Source organism: Coenobita brevimanus, chromosome 78 (assembly GCF_032717465.1).
Source record: "Coenobita brevimanus isolate Jiangsu-jjx chromosome 78, ASM3271746v2, whole genome shotgun sequence".
Classification (NCBI taxonomy): Eukaryota; Metazoa; Arthropoda; class Malacostraca; order Decapoda; family Coenobitidae; genus Coenobita; species Coenobita brevimanus.
In genome coordinates, this window is record NC_137031.1 from 32,890,251 (window position 1) to 32,905,987 (window position 15,737).

Here is a 15,737-nt window from a genome sequence, read left to right on the forward strand (position 1 = left end):
TGTTTTTTTTTTTTTTTTTTTTTTTTTTTTTTTTTTTTTTAGTCTCGACCCCTCTGAACTTTAACTTCCTTGGCAAATATTGGAAGTGAAGTTGTTTTAGTAATTAGTGTTAGGGAAGTGAAGTTTTTATATCAGCCATAGATGAGGTGCTTAGAAGGCGTGGTTGAATGGTGAATAAGAATACCAGGGCTTGAATAAACACTGAATAATATCGATAATCGTGAAGAATAAAGTAATGTAGCCAGCGAATACCTGTTAAGTTCTTATTTATTGTTTTTCATTTTTTCTGGGTAAATTTCGAGTCAGTAGTCAAACCACTTAATCATATCCAGATCATGGCGTCACATAATGTGATCAAGATTATAAGATTTATACTGACCTGAATTGATTTTTTTATCTTAACTATTTGGAATGCAGATCGACTCCTGATCCCAGTGACCCCTGTACGATGTTAGATAATAGATTTGACCCCTGACCTTTTTCATTCTGAATTGGGTCATTATTATTTTTTTAGCTTGTTGCCACCAGACGATTTTTTTTTTTTACATGGTTAAGTATGTTAGTGATTTTTTTTTTTTTACTTTATATCTGTCCTCTGTGAAAATTCTCCCCAAACTTGAGTGAAATCGGCTAAATAGGAAGAAAAACGTATAAGGACGTCACCCGGGGGCATTGGGTAAAAGGAAAAAAAACAAAAACAAGAAAATAATAAGAGTTGATCTAGTTTGACCTTACTTTAGTTTTTTTGTGATACGTTGTTAAGATATTTTTAACGGTGCAGTGTAGACGATATCTAACCCAGAGACAGTATTTTTAGTATGCAGTGTGTACAGTATAATTAGTGTGTGGAGTGTAGAGTGTTATAAGAATGTAGAGTTTACAGTATAGCGTATTATTAGGATGTAGAATTTAGGTCATTAACGTCTCCTTGAAATATGCTAAAACTGACGCGTAGTAGACCTGTATTGTCTTAACCTGACGACGATTTGTAACACCTTCAAATTTAGATACCAAGGAGATTCATTCCAACCTCATAATTAAGGCAGGTCGAAGGTGTTGCAGTAGTCCAGTTCCGTCAGATAAAGACAAAGGGACTATACTGTTATATAATCTACCCTGTTATTTACTTTCATCCCGAGGCAGAGAAACATTCCTTCACTACTTATTAATTATACTTGCATAAATTAGTGAGTTACATAAATAACAATGGAAAGTATTCATGCCAGTTTTCTCTCTGTCTGTCTGTCGTAATTAGGGCGGACATATTCTGAGAACTTGTATTTTCTTAACAAGGCCTTTCATTGTAGTGCCTAAAATAAACGGATGCCTGTTAACCTTAAGCTTAATACAGCCTCTGATGACCCCTTCATCTTGGATACATCCATTTTTTGGCAGAGATCCATTAGTAGTAGTAATAGTAGCAGTAGTAGTAGTAGTAGTAAGTAGTAGTAATATTTATTATTATTGTTGATATTATTGTTTTTATTTCTTTTTTCTTTCAGGGTGGGCGAAGGTGTGTCTGCTATTGCTCCTGGTCTTGAACCCCGCCTCTGCAGTGCCAGTCACAAGGTGGAGAAGAACAGCCAAACAGCACACAGCAGAACAGCAGCGGCACATACAGGAGGAGCACACACCAGAACAGCAGTGGCGACAGCACATAGCCCAGCAGGAGTACATCTCAGAGGGGCAGCGACGTCACATACTAGGGGAACACAGCACACCCAGACAGCATCACAGCCACCATCACAGAGTCAGGGCATTGGAGCAGCAGGAGGAGCACCTAGGGGAGTACACGCCCAAGCAGGAGCATATAGTTGAGGAATACACCCCGGAACAGGAGCACAGAGTCGGGGAGCACACACCCAAACATAAGCACATAATCGAGAGGTACACCTCGGAACAACAGCACCACCTCAGCCAGCAGATCACCCGTCGTCTGCTGAGACTGGCACAGCAGGAATCAGAACAGCAGGGCATTGAACAGGAGCTCCATCGTCAGCAGCGCAGCAGCAGAAGAATGGGCGACGAGACAGATAACGCAGCTGCATCAAGGGGCCGAAGGGACGTGCCCCACTGGTCGGAGCCATGCACTGGCCTTATGATCGACGAAAATAATACCCCGCAGAGTCTTAGCGAGCACATCGTTCACTCCCTCAATCAGGCCTACAGCTACATCAATAAGGGGGACTTCAAGAACAAGTTTGTAAGTACCAAGGTTATTGTTTTTGCTTTTATCCCACTTCTGTACCTGGTTGACCTGGCTGTCCTTCGTTGTATTCTGTTGTCTTTGGTTGTATTCTCTTGTTCCAACTTTCATGTTACTGTCTTCATTCCTCCAGTGGTGTTATGTTCTTCCATTTATCTTTTTACCATCTTCGTTCTTCCTGTTCTTACTCTCCAGTAATTGTTACGATTATTATGAGCTCCTTTATATTTTCTGATTTTGTTCTTCTCTCCCTCCTTCTGCCCTACCCTTTCTTTCCAGCTTGACTCCTCCACATCCATTTCTCTTCCTCCCTCCCCCCTCCCCCTTCCCCTCCCCACATGCGTCACCTCTCTTACATGCCGTCCTCCACTTATATTACTTAACTTCCTACCCTTTCGTTATGTGTAGCAGCAGTAGTAGTAGTAGTAGTAGAGGACAAATATTTTTCCCATTTCTCTCTTTGGGGTATTTTTTCTTTCTAACTCAAAGGTAAGGATGTGATGAGTAATACCCCACACCCACACTCGCCAACCCACACTTGACCCTCCCACACCTTCCTCACGTAGGCAACTACACCCACACCTACGCCACCCCATACCTACAATCATCTCTCACCTTCCACCTCATCCACCTTTGTTTTAAGCTCCTCCTCGTCCCACATCCACCTCATCCACACCTATGTACCTCATTCACAATTATCTCATTCACACCTTTCTTTTATAAGCTCCCACCACATCCACACCTCATTTAAGCTCCCACCTCATCCACACCTCTCTCACCCAAACCTCCACCTCATCCACACCTCTTTCACCCACAACCTACACCTAATCCACACTTCTCTCACCCAAACCTCCTCGTCCATACCTGCCTCACCCAAACCTCCATCTCGACCACACCTGTCTTACCCACACCTGCCTTAGTCAAAACTCCACATATCCACACCTAGTCTGCTTCCATACCTGCCTCATTACACACCTGCCCAACTAATTTCCTACCTCGTCCACACGTGTCACATTCGATCTCTAGCAACATCCACACCCGTTCTGATTAAAGACCTACCACATCTACACCTTTGCCTGATCTACTGCCACCTAACCTGCCTCACTCCACACCAGCCTCACCCAGTCCCCTGCCTCATCCACACAGCTTCCCTCCACCTTTATCCACATCTCCCCACACCCACACCCGCCTGGACTGACCCCCCTCCCCCCACCTACCCACGTGCCTTTGTTCCTGACACCCACACCCTCTCCTTACCTCGTCACATTTCCAACTTTCCACACTCTCTCTCTCTCTCTCTCTCTCTCTCATCATCATTATTATTATTATTATTAAATCATCTCTTCTTGTTGCTGTGGCCACTTAAGAATGCCAGTTCACTTACTCATACATTCTCATGTTACTCACCAACCTACCTTCCTGTCTACCTGCCCAGCTACCTACTCACACCTGCCTGCTTACCTACCTACCCTTATTGGTTACTTGCCATGTGACCCACCTTTTTTTTTTTTTTTTTTACTTACCAAGCAGGCAGCCTTCTGCAAGAGAGAGAGAGAGAGAGAGAGAGAGAGGGAGGGAGAAAGAGAAAATATTTTGAGAGAGGTAATGAAGCATCGTGTAATATGAAAGCGACAGCAGTGAGATATTATATAAGAGCGTGGGAGCAACACCTGAGAGAGAGAGAGAGAGAGAGAGAGAGAGTCAAATATCCTTCATGACACACTCACCCGTGATCTTTTGTATTCTCATCTCGTCACTTCGTTCATCACTTTCTCTTTCGTTACCATTCTCCCTCATCATACATACAGTCTTTCGTCGCTTCATAAACATCACCATCATCTCATTTTTATCATGCATCCGCATTGCCGGGTCATCATTTTCGCCTCAATTTTCGTCCTCACTTCATCATCTTCATGTCTTTTCGCCATTTTCATCCATGTCATCTTCCTAATTCGTCATCTTCATTGTCACTCCGTCAACATGTTTTAATTTTTCTTCACCTTATTCCTTGTCAATTCTTCACTTTCGTCTCCATCATCCTCACTTTTTGACATCTTCACAATCATTTTCCCTTCATATATATATACTGTATATCATTTTTACTGCCATTTTCATCACTTTTGCCTCTCGTCACGTCTGCCAATTCGTCACATAGCTATCCCCCGAGGCTTATCAGTAGGAGCTGGGAATGTGCGGAATGTTATCTTTTTATCTCATGACCCTTCACCCACTTCCTTGCTTCCACCTCCACCCTTATTTTCCTCTACTTCCCTTGGAGTCTCTTCTCCCTTTCCTGTCTCCTTCTTCCCGTTTCTCCCTCTTCTTTCTTTTCTCAATTCTCCTCTTCTTGTCTTCCTCGTTCTCCTGTCTGTCAACTCGAGTGTAGCTCCTCCTCCTCCTCCTCCTCCCTGTCAGCCCTCCCCTACCCCTTCTCCTCATCCCTCTTATCACAGGCCTTCTCGCCCTCCCCTCACTCGTCTCATCCCATACCCCTCCCTCCAATATCCTCTCCTCTTTCTCTCCACTTCCCCTACCCCTCTCCCATACCCTCTCCCCCCCAACATACCCACAGTTAAACCTTGGCCTTTCCGAATCTGAACAAACCCTTGACGTCACCACCCCCATTGCGTCACCAACACGTCATAAGCGTTCCCTACCAATCCCGGGCTGGTAGGCGGATCTCAGGTGGGCCAATTGGAGCATCCCTTGGTGTGACGTCATTAAATCCGGCCAGGGTAGCAATAACTTCATAATTAACCCCTAGGATCAGGTGGATTTTTTTTTTCTACCATTTTTTTTTTCTTTTTTTGGATTTTTTTTTTTTTCATTTTTGCGGGAGAAAGACTACACGCGCGCGGCTTTGAACACGGTGATGCATTTTCATATAAACTTCTGTTCGCTACAGCAAGTTTATTCATCTTTTAGGGGAGACTTTTCGAACTTGGGGGCTTAGATACAGCCTTCATTAGCCACAAGAGGTCCTTCCTAAGCTGGGTAGAATTGTGGGGATGTAGCAAGAATAATTAGCATGTCATCGGGTTGAAGGGGTTTGGATATAATAGGTATTGTGGGGGTAAGATTTTTTTTTGAGTAGTATGTATATAGGTATCTCTCTCTCTCTCTCTCTCTCTCTCTCTCTCTCTCTCTCTCTCTCTCTGTTTTCCCCTCTTCTTCCCCTTATGTTGCAAGAGTCGAGAGGAATGTCAGATAGTAGGAAATAAAAAAAAATTGTAACAGTTTTAAGCAAGAAATGGTAAATATTGAAGAGGAAGACAGAGAGGGTCAACAGAAGGGGAGGAGAGAGAAACTAGGAAAGGAAAGTGAGGGGAAGGAGGGGGAGGGGAGGAGGGGAGGGGAGGGGGACAGGGAAAGCAGAGGTAGCAGATGTGGTGAGTCTTTGTGCTTTCGGCCAATCATGTGACTTTCAACCCATCCATGTGCCCTCTTTCTCGGTCTCCCTCTCCTGCCCTTTATCTCCCTTCCTTTATACTCTGCTTTCTTCTGTCTCTTCCTTTGTACTTCTCTCATTCCTCCCTTTCCCTTTCCAGCTTTCTTTTCTCTCTCCCGTTGTTATTTTCCCCTCCTCATACCTTACCTTTCCATCTTTCTTTTTACTTTCTGCTTCCAATTCCATGTCTTTTTTTTTTTCCCCTCTTTTTTATGGCGTCTTAGGTGTATAAGTTAATCCTCCTCCATGTTTTATGTGTTTCAGCGTATATTATCCTTATCAGCATAATTTATTCTCTTCATCTCTCACTTATCTCATCTTATCTCCCTCTCGTCTTCCTCTCTCGTCATTTTTCTTCTTAAATCATCCTCTGTATCTCCAGTCACTTCTTCCTTTCCTCCTCTTCCAGTTTCCTCTCACACCTCTTGTCTTCTTTCATACCTCTTGTTCTCTCTCATGTATCATTCTTTATCTCCATCACCCACCTTCTCTCTCCTCTGCCCCTGGTCGCCCCTTCTCTCTCTTATCTACCATCATATCTATTTCTCTATCACCCGCGCCAGTTCTTCTTATCAGTCTTATCACTATTTGCTTCCGTACCCTATCTTTATCGCTTCCTGTCTCTCGAGAACTACCCAGATGCCAATTCTCTCTCTCTCTCTCTCGTATCGCTTCGGGCCCCTGAACATCATATATTCAGAACTTTTTCCCAGGTCACTGATAAAGGAGTTGATAGTGATGTTGAGGGCGGGAGATAATGAGAGAGAGAGAGAGAGAGAGAGAGTGGCAGAGGTAAACAGGTAAATGCGTGGAACAAGTCAACGAAAGAAATTGGAATGAGGGAAGGAGATGGTGAGGGAAGGTAGAAATCGTGATGTAGACCGAGAGAGTTACGAGAGCGAGTGAGAGTAGATGTATGCACAGACGAGAGAGAGAGAGAGAGAGAGAGAGAGAGAGAGAGAGAGAGAGAGAATATAAACAGAGAGGGGGGAAGGAGATAGAGGAAAACTATATAGGAGAGAGAGGGGGCGGGGATTCGAGAGTAGAAATAGGTTATATATAGGTACACACGGACGAGGTTAGAGAGAGAGAGAGGGTGAGAGAGAGACCGAGACCTAATTATTGTTTACATACACAAATTTCTCGAGCGTTTCCGGACCGTGAGAGAGAATCCGTGAGTGTGACGTCAGAGGCAGGCGGATATGAGGTGTGTTAGGCGATTGTCACCCCTACCGCCCCCTACCGCAGAGGCGATTGTTGGGGCGGCGGAAGGAGAAGGCTGGGGTGGGGGGTGATGGTGGGGGAGGGGTAAGGGGGGCAGGGAAAGGGGAGAAGGGTGGGGGTGAGTCACGGGACCAGCGGACGAGAAAGGGTTTTGTGATTCCCAGAAATGCCGGGAGAGCAGCGAGAATTTTGTCGGGGGGGGGGGCTGGATTCGAATATTAGCGCGCCCCCTCCCCACCCCTTACTCCTCCCCTCTCCCCTACCCTCTCCCTCGCCCCATTTTTTCCCTCTGGCGGCCGGGTTGGAGGTTTTGGTGAGTCAGTAACATCTCGGCCTCGCTCCGGATAAGTTCCAAGAAGTAGAGTTTTCTTCCAGGAGGCAGAGTCGGGTCGGTGTAGTCCCAGACCGAACCACTTTTTTTATTAGTACTTGGGTAGTCAAATGGTGGGTGACAGCGACTTGGAGGCGTTTTGTCTGCGGCTACCCTTTGCGGGATTAGGGCGTCGGGCTGTAGATAGATAGACTTGGGTTCTCTCGCCCTTTTTTCAGTTTTCATTTTTTTTTTTTAAGGAGTTTGGAGCCGAAAGATCGTGCAACCGAATCGTCCCATCATACGGGTATCGATAATGACTCAGGAGGCAAGACCAGTTTGTGTGTGTGTGTGTGTGTGTGTGTGTGTGTGTGTGTGTGTGTGTGTGTGTGTGTGTGTGTGTGTGTGTATACCGGTTCTTTTGTGTGTTCGTGCAAGCTTGTGTGTGTGTGTGTGTGTGTGTGTGTGTGTGTGTGTGTGTGTGTGTGTGTGTGTGTGTGTGTGTGTGTGTGTGTGTGAGAATATGCATAATAGAAACTAAGTGAATGAGGTAACAGGCTCTGTGTGTGTGTGTGTGTGTGTGTGTGTGTGTGTGTATGTAAGGCCAGTGCTCTAGACTCGATGTCTGTGATGCCTCGGTCAGGTAGACTCGCTCCTCTTATTACCTCATGGGGAAGGTATGCTCTCTCTCTCTCTCTCTCTCTCTCTCTCTCTCTCTCTCTCTCTCTCTCTCTCTCTCTCTCTCTCTCTCTCACACACACACACACACACACACACACACACACACACACACACACACACACAAATGCAAACACCCTCAAGCATTTTTTTCCTACACTCCACTCCCGTACCCACACCTCCACTTCCTCCCGCTCCACCTGCCTCGCTAATTGTCACCTCTGCATCCACCTGCCTCCACCCTAATTTAGCCACACCCTCGTCCACTTTTGAGCATGCACCTGTCTCCACCTCGTCCATTATCCACCTGTCTCTCATCTCTGTTTCTGTTTTGTTCCTTTTCCACATGGCCCCACTGGACTTCAGCCAGTGTCCACATCCACCATCCACTAACTTGGCGTATCCACATATCCACCTTCATCTTTCTTCATCCCCATCCGTCATCTCTGCTTCTGTCATCTCCTATCCTTCACCCTTTCTGTCTCCACCTCGTCCACCTTCACGATCCTCTGCATTTCCCTCTGTTATACGTCGATGCCTCCACTTCTTTTCCACCTCCACTAGCCACCTCCCCACCCTCCCTCCACATGACCATCCTCGGCACACACACACACACACACACACACACACACACACACACACACACACACACACACACACACACACACACACACACACACACACACACACACCTGGCCCTGATGAGCACCTCCACCTTGGTACACTTTTCTTCCACCTTACCTCCACATTAACCCCTTGACCCCTAATGAGCACATCCACCTTTGATCCACCTCTCCTCCACCTTAACCTTGCGGCGCACCTCCCCTCACCTCCACCTCCACGAGCCTCCACCTGGGCGGCCATGTCACGGACCAGTTGCCCTCTCACTCTGGAAAATCCCACCTCCACCCGTACGTCTCTCTCTCTCTCTCTCTCTCTCTCTCTCTCTCTCATATCAAATGTAGTTAACCTTTCGCCATTTTATACTCAGATCCCGTTCTGTTTCTGTCTGTCTGTTTGCCTGCCTGTCTGTGTATATTTTTGTCTATCTTCCCTTTCTCTTTGTATCTCCTTCTTCTCCCTTCTTTGCTCCCCCATTCCCTCTCCCTCCCCTATTCCCTCTGCCCCTCCCACCTCCATCTCTCTCCTCCTCGCCCTCCTTCTTCCTTTGATTCATTCCTCTATCTTTCCCATTTCCATTCCTCTCCCACTCTCTCTTTACTCCCCTCCCGTCTTTCTTTTTATTCTCCCCACCTCTTTTCTCCCTCCCCGTGTCCTTCCTTCGTTCATTCCCCTTCCCCATACCCTCATACTCCTCCCCCCTCCGTTTCCCCTCCCCTCTCCTCCCCCCTCCCCTCTCCTCCCCCCTCCGTTTGCCCTCCCTTCTCCTCCCCCCTTCCCAAAACAAACACCCTAATGGCCAAGTAGAAAAAAATATATACTTGCAATCTAGTTTCGATTTTCCCCTCAAAGTCGCCATTTTCCCGTCTGCCTCCTCCCTCTCTCTCTCTCTCTCTCTCTCTCTCTCTCTCTCTCTGTTGCTCCTCCTCTTGCCTCTCCTCTCCCCGCTCCTCCTCCTCCCTCATCCCTTCCAGCCTTCCTTGTCATCCTCTTCTCTCACTTTTTCCATTCCGTCTCTCTCTCTCTCTCTCTCTCTCTCTCTCTCTCTCTCTCTCTCTCTCTCTCCCTCCCTTATTTATAGTCCTGTTTTCTCTTCATTCCAAGCATCCTTCCTTGCCCCCTCCGTCTCCCCTCTCTCATGCTTCCTTCTCATCCTTCCTCTCCTCCCACGGGCCTTCTTTCCTCCCTCTCGCTGTCCTTCCCTCCATCCATCCTTTCACTCTGCTTCAGATCCCTCCCTTCGTCTGTCTCCCTCGTCTCCCTTGTGCTTCCCTCCCTCCCTCTGTCAAGAATCGTTTACCTCTTCATTCCCTCCCACACTGATCTTTCCATCTCCCTCTCCCTTACCTCCTCCTCCCTCCCTCCCTCCTCTGCTGTCCTTTCTCTCCCTCCTGCCTCCGCCTCCCGCCTCCCTGTCTCTCCATTCTCCCTTCCCTCCTTTGCAAAGTCCTTTCCTTCCTCCCTCCCTCATTTCCCTCCCTCCTTCAGTCCCATCCTCCGTCGTTTCTCCCTCCAAACCGAATTTTCTCTCCCTTTCCCAGTCAGTCCTCGCCTTCCTTGATCATTTCCCTCCCTCCTTCAGTCCCATCCTCCCTCGTTTCTCCCTCCTGTATTTCCTCTCCCTCTTCCAATCAGTCCACTCCTTCCTCATACCTTCCTGCTTTCCTATCCATGTCTCTGATCCATAGAATAGTTACGGTAGTTATAACCTCTCTTAACAACCTCGAAAAGACTAATGGGTGCTGCTGTTTGCTTTCCTTTTTACGCCTTTGTACTTCCCCCAAACTCTCCCAACTTTCCCTCCCTCATGCCGGTCTCCCCAGTCTCTTCCTTCTCTCCCTCACTTTCCTCCCACCAACATACCTCTCCCCCACACTGTGTTCCTCCCCATACCCCCCTCCCTCTCTCCCTCCGTCCTTTCCCTCCCTCTCCCTTCTACGCCCTGACCTCTCTCCGTCCTCTCCACGTCCCTCCTCTGACCTCCATCGTGGGCGTGGGTGTAATTGTGGGTGTAGGCGCAGAAGAGGGTGTGGGCGCAGGTGCATAAGTGTGGGTGTGTGGGCGGGGTGTGCTATTAAGTGCCTGGTTTTAATGTGTTGTTGGAAATTGATTGGGCGTGGTTGGTGTGCTTGAGGGCGTGGGTGTGGGTGAAAGTTGGAAGGTCTTGATGTGGGTGTGGATGTTGCTGGTGTGGGCGTGGGCTTGTGGGTGTGGATGTGTGAAAGTAGCTGTGTGTGTGTGTGTGTGTGTGTTTGAATGTGGATGTACAGTAGTTTGTGAATGGGATGTGGGAGGGTTTGTTTATGTGAGTGTCAACTTGTGTGGGTGTAGGGTGTGGGCGTGTGTGTTTAAGAGGGTGTGGGTTATGTGTATAGGTGTGGACGTATGTGTGTATATGTGGGTGTGGATCTTGTGTCATATCGGCAGTGTAGCGGACAGACAAACGGACCGACAGAACCGGAAGTAGCTCACAGAGAAGGGGAATTTCCGAGTCGGGTGTTCTGGTTGCATCACTACCACAACTACTACCGTCACTACCACAGCTACCACTATTGTCATCGTCACTACTACCATTAATATAGCCATATCTACCAACATTGCTACCACACCTACCCACATTTCTACCGCTACTACTCTCATCACTACCACAAGTACCACCATCACCACCACAGCTACCACCACCTAAATCCTAACTATCACCATTACTCTTACCATTACTACCATTACAAAACAAAGCTTCTACTCTCTCCACTCTGACCTGTTAGTTGAACCGGATAAAAGGTGTGCGTTGGGCGGGAAACAGGTGTAGATTGGGCGGGAGTTAGCATGTGTTTGGGCTGGATTTAAGTAAGGTGAGATTTAAAGTATGTTGGGCGGGATTTAAAGTAAGTTGGGCGGGATTTAAAGTTAAGTTGGGCGGGATTTAAAGTTAAGTTGAGCGGGATTTAAAGTGAGTTGGGCGGGATTTTGAATAAGTTAGGCGGGATTTTAAATAAGATGGGCGGGATTTTAAAGTAAGTTGAGCAGATTTTAGGTAACCTGGCCCAGATTTAAAGGTATCTGGGCGGGATTTAGTGTTACAATTGGGCGTGAACTGTTCTTTAATTAGGCCTTATTTGTAGGATGCTGTGATTACTAGTCGGGCGGAAAAAGACGGGATTTGGGCGTGACCTTGGCGGGAAGATGGGCGTGAAGAGGAAGAAGGCAGAGTCGCCTTCAGAATGTTAGGTATTTACTCCCAGGTTAATTGTGGGAAGGTCGCCTGAGAGGGTGGGAAGAGAGGAAGAGGAGGGAGGAAAGGATGAGGGGGTGGGAGATTGAGGAAGGGAGGGAATAGAGGAAGAAAGGGAGGGAGGGATAGGAGGAGGTAGGCAAGGAGGGGAGGAAGAGGGGAATTCATGAAGGACAGGTCGAAGGATAGAAGAAAGGAACGCGGGAAGGAGGAATAAAAAAAATAAAAATAAGGAAAAAAGGAAGGCGAGTGGGAAACTCAGAGAAAATATAGTAGGAAGGATGTGAGAGGTAGGGGGGTGGGGAGAGAAGAAAAGCGGGAGGGAAGATAATAATAATAAGAATAATTGTAAAATGTCTAAAGAAATTAATGGAAGACTATCTGCATACAAAGATCTTAAGCGTATAATTAATAGGGGGGGGGGGCTTGCAAAACTCTGCGGGTTCCTCACGGCATCTTTGACACTGATCATTTTTATGTCCCGTGATGATGATGGTGTGGATATGCACTTATGGATAGGGAGGAGTGACTCGATGGATGGATTAGCCTACCAGGAATGCTTGAAGAATTGGTTGGAAGGGGAATGATCATTGCGGTTGGAAGCAGTGAGTAGGTGGATGAGTAGATGATGTATAACCCATTGAATTGCAATGGCTGTAGGGAGACGTATGGATAATGACTTAGACGACTGCCCGGTGAAATGACTTACTAGAGAAGTAGGTAGATAAATAGACAGACAAACAAACAGGTAGATAGATTGATGGATGGATGGATGGAGAGGTGACAAGTGAGTGGGAGGGTGGGTGAGGAATTGTAAGCATCTTCGTGGACAGTTGGTGGCCACATGGCATGAGTTCTGCCCCAGGATAGCCACCTGCCCTGCCCTGCCCTGCCTCGCCGTGTCCTAGGCCGCGGTGCAGGCATCAGGCATCCTCACATCTGCTGCTCTGCCAATGTCGCTGAAGGGGTCTCATACTTGCAATTCCCCAATACCTCACTATTGGCTCCATCATTCCTCACACTGCATTCCTCCATTCTTTGCATTCCCAGTTACTTCTTCATTCCTCACACTACATTCCCTCATATATTGCATTCCCCAATACCTCACTGCTCACACCACCATTCCTTACACTGCATTCCATCATACTTTGCATTCCTCAGTCACTCCATCATTCCTCACACTACATTCCCTCATACTTTGAATTTTCACCCTTTTCACACTTCACATCCCATCATACTTTGCTTTCCCTCACGCTGTTCTACTTGTTTGATTCCAGAGCTATCCTTATGTTCCACACTTTTTATTGGTATTTTTCTTTCTCCGTTATGACCCCACTCTATTATTTTCTGAAAGAGAGAGAGAGAGAGAGAGAGAGAGAGAGTCAGGTCAGCATGTTTCTGTGATTGGTTCATGCCCAGGGACCCACACAGCCTCTGACCTAATCACACGCTTCTCACACAATTACTCAACACTGTCTCATCACAACACTAACATTTACTTTGAAATAAGGCAGGAGGTATTACCATAAAATATCTGAACCACATATTACTATTTGTGTCAGATTCCATGTATATTTTGTGTCCAATTTCCGTCATGCATTTCTCTCATTAATTTCACCTTGAGTTGTTGACTTTCATTCCCCTTCCCCCTCTGGTAGTATATTCCTGTGTCATCTTCCATAGTTATACTCTTCCGCCTTTTCTCTGATATATGATTTCTCAACATACCACTTCATCCTCAGTCTTACCTGTTTTCCTCTTCCCAGCATGTTGTTTTGTTGTCGTATGTGTTATTGTTGTCATCTCTATTCTTACAGTTTCCCATTTTCCCATATGTATGATTTGGCACATACTGTGTATTATTTTACCACATACTGAATATCACTGTTACATACTGCATATTATTTTACCACATGCAGTTGTTTTGCTTCTCAGTCTGACCAGTGTTATTCTTTTCCTTGACAGGCCAATGAGTCACTGAAGTACTCGACCTGGGATGACCTGGTTAGCCATGTAACCAGCAAGGGCGTTGTGTTTGACTTCCTGGAGATGCCCGAAGCAGCCGACTCCTCCTTCCCCACCACACTGCTCCACTCCTATGAGAGGATGCAGCGGGTGGCAGTGGGAATCGAGCAGGTAACACTGGACCAGGCACTCTACCAGGGCTCCCTCCTGACTGAGTTCCGCACCATAGAGAACTACATTGTGAGGATCCTGTGCAACCTCCACCACGCCATGATTCACCAGTCCCTCGCCCCGACTGCAGAGGTAACCAAGGAGATCATGAGCGAACACTACCGGGACTTGGAGGGGGATTCTGGAGCGAGGGGCTTGCGGGACGCCGTGATCGTCATGAAATTCAACGATGCCATAGAGGATTTAAGTAAAATCTTTACGGCTTTCAAGGACAATCCACCGCAGTGAATGGGGTGACCCGTCCTGGCTTAAAGTAGTTGATTGGTTGGTTGGTTGGCGGGGTGACTGGCTGGCTGACTGGCATACCCGTACCTAAGGGATCCAACTGAGCCAGATTTACCAGCACTTACATTCCTCGTCACCTTTTGTGCCCACCAGACCTTCCAGCAAAGCAGCAGTTCTTTCTATCTCATTAGCATTTACACATAGAAATTAATGCATATAGATAAATCATTGAATCTATACTTGTAAAAATGTTCCCAGCCAGGCACTCACTCGGGAAGTGGTTTGTGCAATAATAATATAAAATATTGGAGGCGCTGAAAAGTGATGTGCATTCAAGGTGAAAAGGGGCATTATTGTCAAAGTATATTAAAAGAGTCGTAACAGTTTTTAAAGGCTTGAAGGGAGAGCTAGCGTCAGGTGTGATATGACAAAAAGATATGTTTCACATGTTCAAATGGTGTTTCCTTTATGTTCCGTCGGTTCCTCAGAACTATTTTGTAGACAATAATAATGATAGAAATTTATGCTACTCAGTTTAAGGATCTTTTTAAAAAAGTCATTAGTGTACTTAACAAGTCGTTTTTAAGATGAGCGCTGTGATATATTTATTGTGTAATTTATAGTATTTATTAAGTATGTTCTGTTTAGTGTTGTTCCCAGTGTTGTAAGTTTGTGGTTATAAGTTTATCATTGTTCCTATGTATTGTATTTATATTCTTCTTGCTCAAGTATCGCCATTTATTCCTGTACTCCTTGTTATCCACGCTTTCATAGGCTGGTTGTGTTCCTTCTCTTCCTATCGGTTCTCTTGTAGTTTCTTCTTATATGTTGGCTGTTGTTGCTCTTGTTCTTGCTGTAGTTGTATGTTATGATTATTGTTATTGTAAGTTTATGTTATTTATTTTGATTTTTCTACCATTTTTATACTAATTATTATTATCATTATTATTATTTTGGAGAGAATTAAGACTCACCTCTGCCACTTTGCAAATGAAAAAGCAAAGATGGTGGATTTTGACGTCCTCCCCCAACCCCACCCATCTCTCCAGTCCTCAGTATTTTTCCTCTCTAATGATTCTCATGTGGAAGTCTCTCATGTTGGGAGACTCTTGGTGGAAGACTGGATCTGATGTTTGTGTAGTGAGGTATTGAGAGAAGGCATAGGAAAAGAGATTGAGACCTGTTGGCATCCTTCTTATTTAATTCTTGCTGAAATGAGGCAGTTGCATTCTGCTTGGGAAAGGCCTCTTGTACTGATTTAAATGGCTATCTGACAAATTGGAAAAATATATTTATTCAAAGTTGAATGAAACAGCAGGTGGCCAGACTATAAAAAAAGAAAGTTTCCAAGTTATGTGGTTTATTAGACGTATGTCTGTGCATATTCCTACAGTAGAATAATGACACGCACCTTGTTTAACCCCTCCACTATGATATTCTCTGTTTTATTTCCCATTCTGCAAGACGATTTTGCCTGGTGAAGACATCTCCCTTAACCCCATTACAGGAGAAAATCGTCTGGCGGTGGTAGAAGTGAAATAGAATATAGGATATCATGATGAAGGGATCAGCAATGAGGTGAAATGATGAAAGTACA

The 15,737-nt window shown here is 46.0% G+C and overlaps 1 protein-coding gene across 1 annotated transcript in view; it reads left to right on the plus strand.

Annotated features, from left to right (window-relative positions):
- LOC145408788 (uncharacterized) overlaps positions 1-14,915 on the plus strand; it is a 30,109-nt gene extending 15,194 nt beyond the window's left edge. The window contains exons 4-5 of the mRNA XM_080279437.1: positions 1,503-2,203; positions 13,685-14,915. Coding sequence (XP_080135563.1) covers positions 1,503-2,203; positions 13,685-14,143 — 1,160 coding nt within the window. The 3' untranslated portion in view covers positions 14,144-14,915. The remainder of the gene's footprint in view (positions 1-1,502; positions 2,204-13,684) is intronic.
- Positions 14,916-15,737: the final 822 nt, after the last annotated feature.